At 48.1% G+C, this 15,971-nt stretch overlaps 1 protein-coding gene across 1 annotated transcript; it reads left to right on the forward strand.

The window, feature by feature from the left end:
- Window positions 1-1,518: 1,518 nt before the first annotated feature.
- On the forward strand, window positions 1,519-15,408 carry TTI2 (TELO2 interacting protein 2). The gene is made up of 7 exons (XM_066593494.1): window positions 1,519-2,339; window positions 3,340-3,526; window positions 7,252-7,344; window positions 9,289-9,479; window positions 12,576-12,719; window positions 13,296-13,458; window positions 15,275-15,408. Exons 1-7 carry the CDS (start codon window positions 1,534-1,536, stop codon window positions 15,353-15,355), a joined length of 1,665 nt encoding a protein of 554 aa, XP_066449591.1. The 5' UTR covers window positions 1,519-1,533; the 3' UTR covers window positions 15,356-15,408.
- Window positions 15,409-15,971: the final 563 nt, after the last annotated feature.

Here is a 15,971-nt window from a genome sequence, read left to right on the forward strand (position 1 = left end):
CTATACACTTAAGGCCGGGGTCACACAGACGAGATTTGCGTGTTGGGAGACGCACATATCTTGCGCAAATATGAACTCCATACTTTTGAATGAGCTCGTAAACATTTCACGCAATACATTGCACAGTGATGCGGTAAAAAAAACCGTGCCATCTTCTATCTTTGGGCGTCCCTCGCATCACATCACCCGATGGGGTCGGCGGTGCAAGGCGCACGCGGTGCGATGCAAGGTTTCCCGGTAAAAACAATGGGATCGCTACTTCCAAGTGATGCGAGACGGTTTTGATTATATGAAATGACTCACATCTGCGAAGAAATCACGTGATGGCGAGCGCCACGATACCACGCTTGCCCGTGTGACGTTAGTCTACTTTTTTTTGCGTCCGAGAAAACGTAAACTACAAAAGTTTTTTAAATAAAGTTTACAGTGAAAAACACGTAAGTTTTTGGAATTTAAAAAAAGGAACAAAACGGATGAAAAAGGATTAAAACGTTCACCGTGCGTCCGACTTCAACTGAACGGATTGATTCGCGTAAAGTCTCCCCCCTCGTCCCACGGACTGAGAAATGGCTTCCCGCCCTGCGGTTATTGCACAGGAGTGCGACAAGAAATCTGCGCGGTCACACACTTCACATAGCGGCGTCCGTGCGTTGTGAGATGTGCGCACAAATCTCGGGCGCGTATCACAGGGGCCTGTAGAAATACAGCTTAAGGGCCCGTTTACGCCGGCGGCACTTTCATGTTCGTTTCAGGAGTGCGAGAAACGTCCGCAAAAAAAACGTGTAAAAATACTTGCATACGCCTACAATTTAAAAAACGTATATATGTTTTGGTGCATTTTCATCCGTTTTGCAGTCTGTGTCACACGAGCGTGTGCGCAGTTGTGCTGCGTTTTTGCAGAAACGGCGTTGACGTATGTGTGCGTAACGGCACACGCAAATTGTGCATATTTACACCCAAAAAACCCCTCTCAGCCTTTGAAATGGCCAATTAGTGTAATGAGTTCAAGACGTGTTCTTTTCCTGCGCAAATATGGAGGAAAATAGACTATACTGCACCCGTGAAATACACGTTTGTACGCGAAACCGCTAAAATCAATCCGGTATTACGACTCCTACTTTTCTAGGTTCTTCAGAGCGTCCCGAAACCTTGCAGGCCATACAGGTATAACCCCCGGCCTCCTCCATACTGACCTCCTCCTGGGTGCAGGCATAGTCGTGCTGCCACCTGCTGGCTGCACTCATTATGTCTCCTCTCAGAGGATGCACCATTACTATAGCTACACCATACATATATATATATATATATATATATATATATATATATATGCACACACACACATCCCGTTCTCCCAGCTGCACGCTTACACAGCACGTCTCCATACGGCTGTGTACAAAGTAACATTCTCCAAATACAAACTTCAACTTCATTTCTGCCAGTAGATAAAATGGCCGCCGTCGCCGCTGCCAGCAGTTAATATGGCCGCCCAGTTATAACAGCAGTATCCGGAGGCGGGGACTTCCCGGCGTTGGCATGGCAGTCGCCGAGCATCCTCTGGGCCGCGCGCTGTCTGATCTCTGTGTCTGCCTCGGCCGCACTCCCACAGTCCCCAGCACCCCCGCTGGCTGCGCCGAGCTCCTGCAGGCGCTGGTTACCTGGGCGGCGCCCGGTCCGCAGGATGAAAGCGAGGAGAAGGTTCCTGCTAGAGCGGCCACGGCGCTCCGGGCGTCTCTACTGCTCTTGGAGGCTCTGAAGGGAGAAGCGTCACGTGGTGCTCCTGTGAGCGCAGCTGGCGCCGCGAGGGCGGAGCGAGTGGTGACGTCAGAGAACGCGGAGGAGGCTGGGAAGACTGAAGATGTAACAGAAGAAAATGTGGCCCCGCAGGAAGAAGGGGGCCCCGGAAGGAGAGAGGATGAACACGTTGCTTCCATCTTACAAGAAATGAAAGGAGGGGCGATTTTGTCATTGGAAAAGGAAGATGGGGCCCTTGAGTCACCTGGTAACAGTGGAGGAGCAGAGAAGAGTGACGTGGCCCCTGAATCAGCAGCACATGAGCACGGGGCCCCTAATTTGCAGGAATCTGAGATGGCGCCCAATCTAATAGACCCTGAGTGTGTTTTACGCTGTGCCGTGGCCCCGTTGCTGCTGCTCTGCGGGGCCCATATTCACGACACGCCGTGGAGCGACGCACAGATCCGCCGTCTGGCCAAACAGCTGCTGCGGACCCTCCTGGAGGCGTCGAGCTGTACATCGGTGGCCGAACTGCTGAAAGGGCGCCAGGAGCCGCCGTACAGAACCTTCTTGGAGGCCCTGAGGCTGCTGGGGCCGCGGCTCCGCAAGTGAGGATGCTACACAGAGCGGCGGTCTACTGACTGGGGGCCAAGGGGGTGTTAGGGTAATATCCCACATGCCACAGGGGGGCGTTGTCACCTCTGAGTGCTGCAACCGCACTTGTTCCCAGCCTGCTTTACGCGCTGCTGCAAAATTGGCGCGCTACTCGTTCCCTTTTGATTTGGGTGTCTGCTTTTAGTGGGTTCAAACAGCAGAGAAAATCCCCCATGACTCCCTGGAATCACCCTGGGACCCCACTGATCGCAAGAGGGGTCCAAGTGCCCCCTTAGCAGCGCGGGGTTGTCTCTCCGGTCATCCCTACAGGGCAGCTGAGGATCGTCGAGCCCTACATTCAGCCGTAGAGATAAATGGCGTGATACCGCACGTGCCAGCCACTGCTTGTTCATACTAGGGGACCCCATTCTCCTGATTGGTGGAGGTCCCAGTGGCTAGACCCCCACGATCCCGAGAACAGGGGTCCCCTGATCTCGCTGCACCTTCCGCAGTAACATGGACATTAATGGAGCAGCACCGTGCATTGCTCCTTATTCCTGCGAGCTGCGCAGTGAGACCGCAGGGAGGAGAAGAGGGTCGTGGGACCCCAATTTTGTGAATAGTTGATAAAAGTTGACTTAGGAACACCCTGGTAAACACTCCTGCACGCAGGCATTAATATCAGTCCCTGCGTGCCCCCCCCCCCCCAAAAAATGTGGTGTGTTGTGATTTTTTTTTTTTCTTTCTGTACGCGTAAAAGAATGCACATCTGATTATACCGACACAAATCAATGGTGTTGTGTGATGTCCATGCTATGCCAAGTGTAAAACTTGGCACAACCTCTTTAAGGGGCACGCCGCACCCGATTGGTTGACTGCCGGGCACGTTGCACCCACTTGGTTGACGGCCGGGCATGCCGCACCCGATTGGTTGACGTTCGGGGGATTATACAGATTATGTTCGGTTTTCCTGTTCGTATTCCGATCAATGATGGGAAATGTATTTCATTGCAGGGACACGTGGGAGTCGCACCCGGATTCCAAGCTGGTCTTCTCCTGGATGCTGTTCCGGGTGCCCCGGCCGTGGCTGTCTGACTTCCTCAGTAGGGTGATGCCCCCCTCGCTCCTCTTCTCTGATGACTACAAGCCAGAGAATAAAGTGCTTGGCATCCGCTGCCTCCACCATATCATCAACAACGTGGTAAGTCCATCGCTGGTAAGGCTCTTGGCTACTGGAGGGCTACTGGTCAACGGATGTGTCTCAGCTCCTCCGTCTGTGTCCACCTAAACGTGAGCTGGTGCGTGGTTACACTAATGGAGACCTGTCACCTTTGGTCACCATATAGGTTAGGAGGCTGAGGGCTCCTGCACACTTTCGTTTTTCTTGCGCCTTTTTTTAACGCGATTGTCAATGGGACTTTCTAATGTTAAAAACACATCACAGGTCGGTGGTTTGCGATTTTGGTGCCATGCATTTTTAACATTAGAAAGTCCCATTGACGATTGTGTGAAAAAAACACGAAGAAAAACGCAAGTGTGCAGGAGCCCTCAAACATGAGGGAACGGGAAGTCTATGGCGCTATTTCATACCCACGAGTGCTCCGTGCCAGCGCTGTGCGTACAGAGCAGGACCCTCTCAGCTGGCTGTGAGCGCTCTCCCATTCATCTCTATAGCAGAGTGTGCGTACCCAGGAAGCTGTAAAGGCTCGCTTTGTGCGCACAGTGAGTATGAAACTGCTTCCCCTCACCCCGTTCCCCTCACCCCGTTCCCCCTCACCCCGTTCCCCCTCACCCCGTTCCCCCTCACCCCGTTCCCCCTCACCCCGTTCCCCCTCACCCCGTTCCCCCTCACCCCATTCCCCCTCACCCCATTCCCCCTCACCCCGTTCCCCTCACCTTTTTAAGTCCCATAAACTATATAATTAGGCTCAAAATGTGAGGACGGGTTCCCTGTAGTGTAAACCTGTCGCCACCAATGAGAGCCGTAAACTGTTTGCTATTCACAGGGCAGGTGTACTTTTATACCTACCGGGCTCCTCATTACAGTTCTGTCACTGAAGGAAGTCGGTGTGTGGATAGTGCAGCGGGCTCAACGGGGGTTTGTCATTTAAAAAAATAAAAATAAAAAAAATTCTACACTTACCTATCAGTCAACTTTCCAGATCTTCACCTCACCGATCTTCTCCTGTCTCCTGCAGTCCAGGGGGGGTCACCTTCCCTCCAACTGGCTAATTCCTTTCCTTCCTGTGAGGTTGCGTACAATGCTGACAGTCTTCTTCTTGCAACCCAATGTACGTTATGGTACAGGCCAGCAGGGGGAGTGCCTATCTACTTCAGAGGCTGCTCATGCGAGCTGTCTCGGCAATAGATCAGCATTCCTTTCTAGGCAGTGAACGGTACGTCACAGGGATGTGACCTCCACTGACCCAGCCGGAAGAGAATGGGAGGAATGTCCTCTCCATAACAAGCCGGCCGGCGTGCGGTGAGGTGACTCAGGGGACTGGAAAAGCTCAGCAAGGAGATGATGTGCCAAGGAGACTGACGGGGAAATAGCGGAGTATGTGTTTTAATGACCAAACCCCTTTAAATCTGCAGACTGTGCATGCACACTTCCATAGAACTCGATGGGAATGCATGCGCAGCCTGCAGAGAACCTGCCCTCTGAGTAGTATAACTTAGTTTATGATGCTCATAGGGGGAGGTAGGTTCTCTTTATGGGTAGGTACATCCACATCGGATGCATTTTCTGCAGTGGAAAATCCACTATGGAATTTGCTGAGATTCCGCAGTAAAATCCTCATGTGATGCGGTTGGATTTACTGAAAATGATGCTGCGGTTTTCACACTATGCATTACAAGGGGTTAAATCTGCAGTATAACGTGTCACACTGCAGATTAACTGCAGCATCTGGTTGAGATTTGGACCGTTACCGCCTACGAGGCTGTTCGCATGCAGGGTTTTTCATATGGACAGTAGCACAGATCTAATCACACTTCCTTTTGCAGGGGGGTGTACATTGTGAGGATTCCCAGACGTGTACCCCAAACCTTACTATTAGGGCTTTATTTGACTGCGGTTACAAATGTGATAATTTGATCAGGCTTTTTTATGCAGAAAAAGGCGTTTTTGTGTTTTTTGTCACCTTAGGGGACTTGAACCTGCAATACTTCAGTATTGCAGTATATTTTATTTTTCATGTTCACATATTAAGCATCATGGGAGAGCTGACAATTTGTGTCCCATGGTCAGGATTGACTGCGCATGTAAGCTGTCCGACATCTGCGGTGAATGTTGGCTATCAAACAGCCAGCAACTGCGGTCTATGCAGCGGGCTCGGCTTCTGAGCTCATTGCATACCCACGCCACATCTCTGTGATGTACATATACGTCGTCGAAGGGGTTAAAAAGGAAACCAAAAAAGTGTGTGTTCTTCTCTTGGCCTCTATTAGATAATTGAGGCCTATGGATACATTCGTTTTATGTGCAGAGAGTTTTCTGCATTGTGAACGTGGCGCCCAATGGCCATCTTGAATACTGCCGCTCCATGAAGTGATTAGACAATGGGGCAGATCTATAAAAATTGGTACATCCAGTTTTTGGGAGTTTAAAAGTACAGATGAAGTTATAACTTCTGGTCACTATCTTCTAAGTGTTCTCCTCATGGGAGGGGCTATGACTTAAAGGGATATTCCAACTGCAAGCATGGATGGCCTGTCGAAAGGGTATGCCATGAATATCTGATGGGGGTCTGGCAGCTTGTGCCCCCAACACTGGTGGGTTCCTGTGGCTCTTCGCTCATCTACCATGTATACTGACCAGATGCGATATCTAGTATTACAATGGTTAGGAGCATTAATAGATGTGGCTGCGATCGCGAGGACTGATCAGCTAGATTGGCGCTATTCTACCTAGCTTTACTAGAAATGGATTCAGAAGCTATGGGGAACAAATAGTTTGTCCCCATAGAGTTTCATTGCTGTTGGCAGCCCCTCCCCCATTTACATGCAGAGATGTCCTGAAATGAGTTTTTTGCCACCGCATGAAAGATGCGATCACCCAACGAACGAGCAGATTGTGCAAACCTTCTCAGGAGTGTCCTCGCCTGTTTATCAGGCCGTATAAAAGACCCTTAAAGGGCCACATTGATGAAAACCTAATTTTCTTCTCCTCAACTGATTGCCATTCACACTCTTGCAGTCATTTTCTTGAACTGCAGCCTCCTTTCTGATGCTTATCAACCACCATCTAGCGAGTGAGCTTTTTTACATTTCACTCTCAATAACCCCAAGTAGATCGGAGCTGCTCAGAATTGAGATCACATGACCATCTGAGGAATACGAGGCTGGAAGTTTAAGACAGAAAAAAATAACTATGGTAATACAAGGCCACTTATATATATGGGGGGATAGCTACATAATGAATGCATTTTTTTAAATTACTGGAGTGGCCCTTTAAGTATCTATGGGAGTCGGACAGTTCTTGTATAATATACCGACCTCAATGTTTTTCATAGAAATATCCCTTTAAAAGGCTTGTCTGGGACTTTATTATTGATCTGTCCTCAGGATAGATCATCAGTAGTTGATTGGCGGGGGTCTACCCCTCCAGACCCTTACTGATCAGCTGTTTCCTGCTGTCATCGCAGACCGAGATGGAAGTAGACCCCTCTGTCCGTGGGGTAGGCGCAGCTCCCGAGTGGCGAACCCCTTGCGACCAACTACTGATAAGAATAGGTTAGTAGTAAAGTCCCCGAGAAGTGTGTTGGGTCTCATCAGTACTATAAAAGTTAGTTTTCTCTGGAGCTCATCTGTGCACTATTGCTGTAGGTAATGTTTCTGTAGTTGGACACTGGAGATCCGTGATCAGTAGGGGGGGCTGTTCATCTATATAATAAGACTAATAGATCATGTTCTTTCCATTGACAGCCAGCGGCAGAGCTGAGGCAGTATAATCGGGCCTTGGTTGTGTTTCACGCACTTCGCAACCACCTCTATAGTACAGATGTGGAAGTCATTGAGGTAAGGAAGGTCTTGGTGACAGAAAGCTGCTGAGAAGTCTGGATTTCCCTATATGTGTCTCTTATTTACACGCATTTACTGTCCTTTTTGGCGCGAAGTCTGTGCTGTAAATCTGCCGTGTGACTGTAATGTGGGACTCCAGCATGACTGTGACCTGGAGGCAAAAGGCTCCACTATGCAGCTCCCATAATGGTTGTCACTTGGCTTCCTAAGGGCCCATTCAGATGGCCAGATTTTCGTGCCAAGCGCTGTTTGAATATCCTACGGTAAATCACAGCAAAAGAATGTCAGACAAAAAAATCAACCCCTTTAGGCGAATGGCACATGGGTACAACTCTCACCATGGACGCCCATCCATGTGCTGTCCAATATACATGGACAATGCACCTTCGTGTGCGTTGCATCATTGCATGCCCTATTTTTCATCCTTGAATCGGACTGGAATAGGAGGTACTATGAAGGTTTTTTTTTTATAATGCGGACTTTGCTTCAGAGTAAAAAACAAACGTTCATGTGTATACCCCCATAGCACTGAGGCATTATCCTGCCAAAAGTAATTGGACACCTAAACAAGAATCAATATTCTTTATTTCCATATGGTAATACTTAGTGGGGCTCCTTTGGCCCTAATGACATCGGATCCTCTGTGGATACTTTCTACTAACGTCTGATACGTCAGCTGGTATTTCCCTCCATTCATCCTGCAAGTGTTTGACGAGTTCTCTCAAAGAAGATGCATCGGCCCGTCTACAAGAAGTATCGTCATTGGACAGTTGAGCAATAGAAGAACCTTCGATGCAGTGATGAGTTGTGCTTCTCCATCCTCACATCAGTTGGATGGACCTGGGTGTGGGGGATCCTGGGGAACACCTTCTGTCTGACACTGTTGTGCCAACAGGTAAGTACGGTGGCGGTTCTGTTCTAGTCTGGGGATGTTACATTACATGGTCTCGGTCCGTTGATTGTAGTGACAAGAACCATGAACACAGAGGTGACCCTGACATTCTAGACAATAATGTGCTGCTGACAATGTGGTAATACTCTGGGAATGGTCGGCCATACTTCCAAGAAGACAACGAGCCTTGTCAGACATCTAACGTTGTTTTACATTGGTCTGAGGATGTGGATGTTCCATGATTGGATCGGCTGTCCGACCTGAACCCTACTGAACATCGGGTCAGGAAATATGAACAGTGTCCAACTTCTTTGATAGAACTCACCAGATGTTTGCAGGATGATTGGAAGGAAATCCCAGCTGAAGTGTATCAGACATTAGAAGAATGTACACCCTGGAGAGTATTTAATGTCATTAGGGCCAAAGGAGCCCCACTAATATTAACATATGGAAATAAGTACAGTTTAATTCTCACTCAGGTGTCCCATCACTCTTGGTAGGACGGCGTATAATGGGGCTGTGTGCTGTCTATAGAACTGCTTGGACATCAGAGGGCAACAAAACACTCTTGTGGCACCGGCCCTATATCCCCACTCAGGTTCTGGACTTTGATGTCTAGTTTCAGTATGGTCTTTAGTACCAGAGGTATTAGTAGTTTTTCTCATAGCGCTGGGATTTGTCCCTTGGAATATGTTCACATGGCGGATTCTGCATCAAATCTGCGTCATCTAAGTGACCCTTCATTTGAATGGAAATCTGCGCCATAGTCCACTTCAAATCTGTTTGTCAATAAAATAGTGACACAGGGCTTGATGTGGAATTCGCAATGGGAAATCTGCATGTGGCTCGCTCATTGAAAACAGCTAAGTCCGCGTTCTGATCCGCTGTAATCTGAATGGGAAGTCGCTGCTCAGCTGCGGATTTGTGTCATGAATACGAAGCGGAATCCGCCATGTGAATGTGGCTTACGGTCATCTGTTATGATGGCGCCTATGATTGAGACGGGTACGAGCTGAGCCTCTTGTAATCCTCCTGGTTTCCCCCATCAGGTGGTCCTGCCCTGCTTGTTGGATCTGTTTCCTGTCCTCCACAAGCCACCGCCTGCATTGGGCACTTACCAAAAAGACGGAGAGAATCCTTCAGACCAAGTGTTGCAGCTGGTTCTTACACACATGGAGATGGAGCACAAGATCGCCCTCCGTAGACTGTACGCCCGCACGCTGCCCGCTCTCCAGGAGAGGTGAAGGATTTACTGCCGGTCTTCTGTGCTTAGCCGCATGTATTGTAGAGTCTATAGTGAGTGCCAATGGACATCCCAATATTCCGGTCAATCACTGGGGAGGATACTGACACCACCTCAAGGGAAACCCTCTAGCATTACACAGCACATAGGGGGAATACACTATATATGTGGTTGGGCTGAGTCCTCCAGACCCGGAGCCGCTGCTTGCATTAGTAACAGTGGGGGTCTTGAGTACCTTCCTGACCATGTTCCCTAATAACACTTGTGGAAATCTTGAGGAATTTAAAGGGGATCTAAAGCTAGACACATAATGTAACTTTACGCCATGGACATATCCACAGCAAGATCTGCACGTCTGACGATACATGAGGATTTTTGATAGAGCTTTCATTACAAATGGTTAAATACGCAGCACATCCACGTTTAAGGGCCTTTTACACGGAGAGATTATCGTTCAGTGTAAACGCTGCCAACGACCGAACAGCAAACGGTAATTTATTCGGTTTATGCAGGCATAAAAACCTGATTACATTCGGCCCGTGTAAACAGGTAGTTGTTCATCTGACTGCCTGTTCACTCTGAATGGAGGTAGGCGGCCAGAAGAGATCTCCAATGCGCTCCGCTTCCGTCCGCTGAGCTATTATCGCTCCTGAGTGGAAGCACAAGAGTGGTGATTGTTGGGACATCTGTGGGGGGCACTTTAAGCGCTTGACAGTCATCCTGTGTAAAAGGGCTTAAGATGTGCAGATTGTGTCGGATCTATCCATATGGTAATATTACGCCACCTGTGAATCCACCATTATGGTTTTAGCAAGTGACTGTGGTTCATTATACAGTGTACTTTCTATTCCTTTTTCCAAGATCTCTGCTTGCTGGTATTTAACAGGAATCTTCCTGATTTACCCCAATTATGTGCTGGTTAGAGGTTCCTATTAAATGACAGCAAGCAGAGGTGTTTAAAAATTGATACCAAAAGTATTTTATAAACTTGTATAACTTCATTATACAATGAATAACCTTGTTTTGCTAAAACCACGCAGTATAATTCACGTGCGTCGCAGCTTTAACCGGTAAGTAAGAAGTCACCGGAGCGCGGGGATTCAGGTAAGCGCTGTGCTGTTTTTTTTTTAAGTCCCTGCATCGGGGTTGTCTCGCGCCGAAACGGGTTCCCCCCCCCCCCGTTCGGCGCGAGACAACCCCGATGCAGGGACTTAAAAAAAAAAACAGCACAGCGCTTACCTGAATCCCCGCGCTCCGGTGACTTCTTACTTACCGGTTGAAGATGGCCGCCGGGATCTTCTCCCTCCGTGGACCGCAGCTCTTCTGTGCGGTCCATTACCGATTCCAGCTTCCTGATTGGCTGGAATCGGCACGTGACGGGGCGGAGCTACACGGAGCCCCATTGAGAAGATAAGAAGACCCGGACTGCACAAGCGCGTCTAATTTGGCCATTAGACGGCGAAAATTAGACGGCAACCATGGAGACGAGGACGCTAGCAACGGAGCAGGTAAGTGAAAAACTTTTTATAACTTCTGTATGGCTCATAATTAATGCACAATGTACATTACAAAGTGCATTAATATGGCCATACAGAAGTGTATAGACCCACTTGCTGCCGCGGGACAACCCCTTTAAGCCAGACGTATCGCCACAAAGTCTGCTGAAAACTAAGGAAAAACTGTGAGCGTCATGGAAAGTAATTCAGGTTTCCAAGAAACTAAGAATAAACTTTATTTGCTGAATACATCTCTATACATCTTACTCACGTGACCGTTTGGGGCACTTTTGCATGTTTTTTAAAGGTTTTCAATCCTCAGTTGAGCGCTGGGGAGGGCGTACTTGTGGCAGGAAGCTGGTGCACAACGCAGGTTTAAGGATATGATGGAGCAATGGAGTTAACATAACTATACAATGTTTTATATAAGAACACAGATTATACCGGTGTGAGCGTAAGTAGCAACGAGAGTAAAGCCCCATTTACACACGACGATTATCGAACGAACGAAAGACTGAACGAATTAACAACTTTTTTTGCATAGAAATGCTGAGCATTATACAGATAATCGTGAAAACCTCCATTTCCCTCATTGGCTAAAGTAAACTCAGTATATGTTGTTTGCTCAGGTTGGCGTGTGTTTATATGGGGAAGCTCTGGCTGTCAGGGTTTTAATTAGTGTGAAGAAAAGCCATTGTCCTCTGCTGCATGAGTAAACAAGTACCATTGTGTTTTAGCAGAACACAGTCCTTTTAAACAAGATTGATGCTGCACTACTAGCAACACACTATAACTAAACACAGCGTCTGTTTTCCCAGGACGCACGGTGGTGTATTGCATTAGGACAGCGTAACCGGGGAGCGCTGTTGTCTCTTTAACTAGAAGTCACTGCGGCGTTTCCCTATACAACAGGTCTTGTAAAAGCTGCACCAGCAATTGATTTCTACTCTGCAGATCGTGGCTCCTTTGTCTCTTTGGGCTTCCAGTTGGTACAAGGGGGCTCCTGGTGTCTCCCCTTCTATATGTGATGCTCTTCTCTGAGGGATGTGTCCCACGGTGTCCTTAATTCTTGGCAGCGCCTTCTCTTCCAAGACCTGCACCCACACACCGTAACCACAGGAGCACTTCCTGCTGAGCTCTAGAAACTGTAGGACTTGTGAAGGGGACCATCTAACACCCATCCACTATCCCCTGTACATAGAGGCTGCCTGTATTAACCCCGTGTGAGTACCCTCTTACATACACTCTGGTCTGGATGTTGCTGCATCAGCCACTGCTGTTCATTGTGCATGCCACTGCTCAGTCAATCTGCTTCAACAGTTTATATAACGTTCATTGTAGAATCGCTGTAATTGGCTGAGTTGTCACATGTGACTGGAGCAGCTGGACATGAGGGCATCTAACTGCCCATTATGCACTATTTTTTATTTATTTTTTACACGCCCTCCACTTTTTTCCATATGCCAGAAAATACCTTTAAGCTCAAGTCAGCAGTGAATCAAAAACCGCCCCGTGTGACCCTGGACTTGTGTGACCTCATGACAAAACTTTAGTCGTTACGTGCAGCCATAATGACGTTCCTAATCTTCTTCTTTAGGCTTGGAGTTAGGATTGTCCGTCACATGAAGCGGCTGCTACGTGTCATAGTGGGGTATCTGGAGGTCTATGATGGGCCAGAAGAAACGGCCCGCCTCAGCATCCTGGAAACCTTACAGGGAACCATCAAATACGCATGGCCAAGGTGGGACTCGTCAGGCTTAGAACTTCTATATTTTCATGGGTAGGATCAATGCGTCTATACGCTTTCATCAACTGTCAGCCGATCGGTTGTTTGAACATTCGGCTATGTCGAATGCTCTTGTTTAGGGTGTTAAAAGGGTATTCTGGCAATGGGACTTTGTTCTGTTTTCACCCACCCAGTGGTCCCGGCAGTTGGATCCCCACCGATCTATCCCATTGCCGGAATACCCCTTTTAAGCTGCAGCCAGACAGCTCTGGTGGTGGCGGCGGCTTATCTCCCTGACACTATAAGGACCAGGTGTTGATATTTAATGTCCCTGACCTTTCTTTTCCTTGATATCCTCTGTCAGGGAAAAGTTGATCCCCGTACACCCCAGAGTTGTCCGTGGCCGCTGTTATCTGTGGGTTTGGATGAGTATATTGTGTACGGGGGCCTTAAGCCACCAATGTGGGTCCAGTCTTCTCTGTCCTGTTGCTTTGTGTTCTGTGTAATTTTAGTCTCTAATCATTAAAGCTATATATATTTGCTCCAGCGCACAGACCTCATAGTTGTCTACTGTTCTCTTTCCTTCCCTAGGATCCCCCCAAGGCTACCTCTACTCTTAAAAGCTCTTGTAAAGTTGATCTATGAGCTTTCTTCTGAGTCCAATCCGAATTCTGCGCCTGTGACCGAAGCATTACTCAAAGGAGCTACCGAGTGCCTACTGCTCCTAGACAAATGCTCCAAAGGACAAGTCAAAGTGAGTAAAAGACTGAAGGGGGTGGAAGCGGATGCTTTCATAGTGTAACACAGTCATACAGTGTAAAGGGCCACGCAAGAGAAACTTAATAGCCTCTCCAGGGGCATATTAGGGCGATAACTTTGTTGTTTGGATTTCGGCTCGGCTCCCATATAACTCCACAGGGATGGAAGAGAGAGAGGGGAGGATGGGCGTTTGGTAACCTGGTATACCAATTGGGGCATTTAAAGGGTTAACAGCTCCAATCAGCTGATTGTCCCTGTTGTGAACAGGTGTTGCTTGATTGAATGAAATGGGACTGGCTCCTGATCCCGCTCTATACAAACCCCTGAGCTCCCATAATGCAACTGTATGTCCTGTAAAGTTTTCTGCAAGTATACTTTCTAATTAAGAGAGCCTGCTGATTGTGGAACACATCTGTGATTGAGTCTTCTGAGATGGGATTTGCTCCTGTTTTGGGCAAGAAATATGGATTTGGCACATTCCATGAACATGACAATGTGAATAGTCTTAAAGGTGTTTTCTTGGTAACTACTATGGATGATTAGGATAGCTCATTAATAGTTGATAGGCCAGGGTCCCGGATTGGGGCCTCCAGCCAATCAGCTGTTTGGATGCCTGCTGTGTATGGAGTGGAAGCAGATGGCGCTGACCACTGTGTAGTGGGTGGTGCTGGTAATTGCAGGCATAGTTCATTAAAAGTAATGGCCGCTGCGCCTGCAATTACCAGTTCTGGCCACTGCATAGATGTCAGAGCTTTCTGCTTCGTACCACCCATCTGTTGTGGTGCTGACATTCACCGCCTGAACAGCTAATCGACTAGTGTCACTTCTTTGGGGTCTAGTTTAAAAAAAAAAAAAAAAAAATAGATACTGGACAATCCCCTAATTTGGTTAATGGAAGGGGAGGGCAGAGCTGTCAAACCGATTGTTACTGGTATACCTCTTAAGGCTTTGTTCATAAAGTTGTGCCCCTATCCATGGGATAGAGGATAACTGATCAGCTGGTGTTCATCTGCCGGGGTCCCCACCGAACATGAGAACAGAGCGGGTCTCTGTTGACCCCACTGCCGGTCACTTCTGCATCTCAGCTCCGACCTGAGTGATGTCAGTTTGAATGGAGAGTGAGCCGTGCGCTGCTGCTTTACGCATTGCAGTAAGCCTGACGGAAAAAGCCGTGCATAACGCTTGGTTGTTTGTGTCCATTTCATTGGCCCCGTGCATGTGCGGTCAGCTCTCCATTCACTCTGGTTGAAGCAGCGATCCTACTGTGACCAGAAGTGGAGCAAATGGGACCCCCATTCTTGGGATCAGTAGTGGTCCCGGCTGTCTTCACCAATCCACTGGATAGGTGGAGACTTCAACAAACAGCCACTTACTGGCATACCCCTTTGAAGGCAAACACTTCAGTCCATATCCATGTATAGCAGCAGTCCTGAATATTTTTATTTCCGTGTCCTGAGACTTTGGCTACCTGTCCCATGTTGGCTTGATGGATGCCGTGGCTGATGCAGGAAGCCTTGCATATGAACTACGCCTACATGGGAAGGGTTGCTACTCAGGTCATTTGCTGCTAAAGAAACGCCCAGCGGTCACTCAGATTAGTTTGCATTCGGCGTAAGTTGTTTAAAGTACTTTTTATAAGATTTGTTAAATGACACACATGGATGTATTCAGCAATGGCTCCCGAACCCTCTATAGCAGTTGGGGTGTAGAAACTGATTTTCCTTAACCCCATATTTTTGCACAATCCAGTAAGGGATGGAAGATGGTGTATGTGTATCCTTAGACCTGTAATGTCTTCCTCTCTTCTGCAGATGGCGCTGCACGGTCTCCCCTTGGTGAGTGCGGAGCCCCTCCTGCTGGAATGTATTGATACAGTGGTGCAGAATATATGAGCTTCAGCAATGGACCCAAATGAAGTCCTAATAAAATGAGTTTTTCTACAACATCTCCTCGTTCTGACTTCATCCCGGTTAATAACACAGCTAAGAAATCTGTAAAGACTATCGGTGGTGAAACCTTCTAATAGTTTATAAAGAGAATGTGTGACAGGGAGGAACCTGATGTGAGAGCGCTCACTGACTGTAAGGGCTTCTATACACGGAGTACCTGCCGTGTCAGACATGCCAAAGTTTGGAACAGTGGGGGGTCCCACTGCTGAAACCCCCATTGCTTGCTAGGAGGGGCTGCACCGCTCACCTGATTGTGGTGCCCTCTCAGCTACTTTCCACCTCCTCCTGGCAGCTGAAGATGGAAGCATAGAGGTGTGTAGCACTTTCTATAAACCTCTAATTGGGCTGTGAGAAGGAACTGAAAAGCAGTGCAGACAGCTGCGGGGACATAGTGCTGCACATCTCTATGGTAGCAATCAGTGGGGTCTCATCAGCAGGACCCTGCCCTGATCAAAAGGTTTGACATGTCAAAAGTTTCTGAAAAGGCCATAAGGCCGCTCAGACATAAGCATTTTACCATGGCGATTTGAACACCATCCTAATCATGGTACAACTCTCC

Source organism: Eleutherodactylus coqui, chromosome 2 (genome assembly GCF_035609145.1).
Source record: "Eleutherodactylus coqui strain aEleCoq1 chromosome 2, aEleCoq1.hap1, whole genome shotgun sequence".
NCBI lineage: Eukaryota > Metazoa > Chordata > Amphibia > Anura > Eleutherodactylidae > Eleutherodactylus > Eleutherodactylus coqui.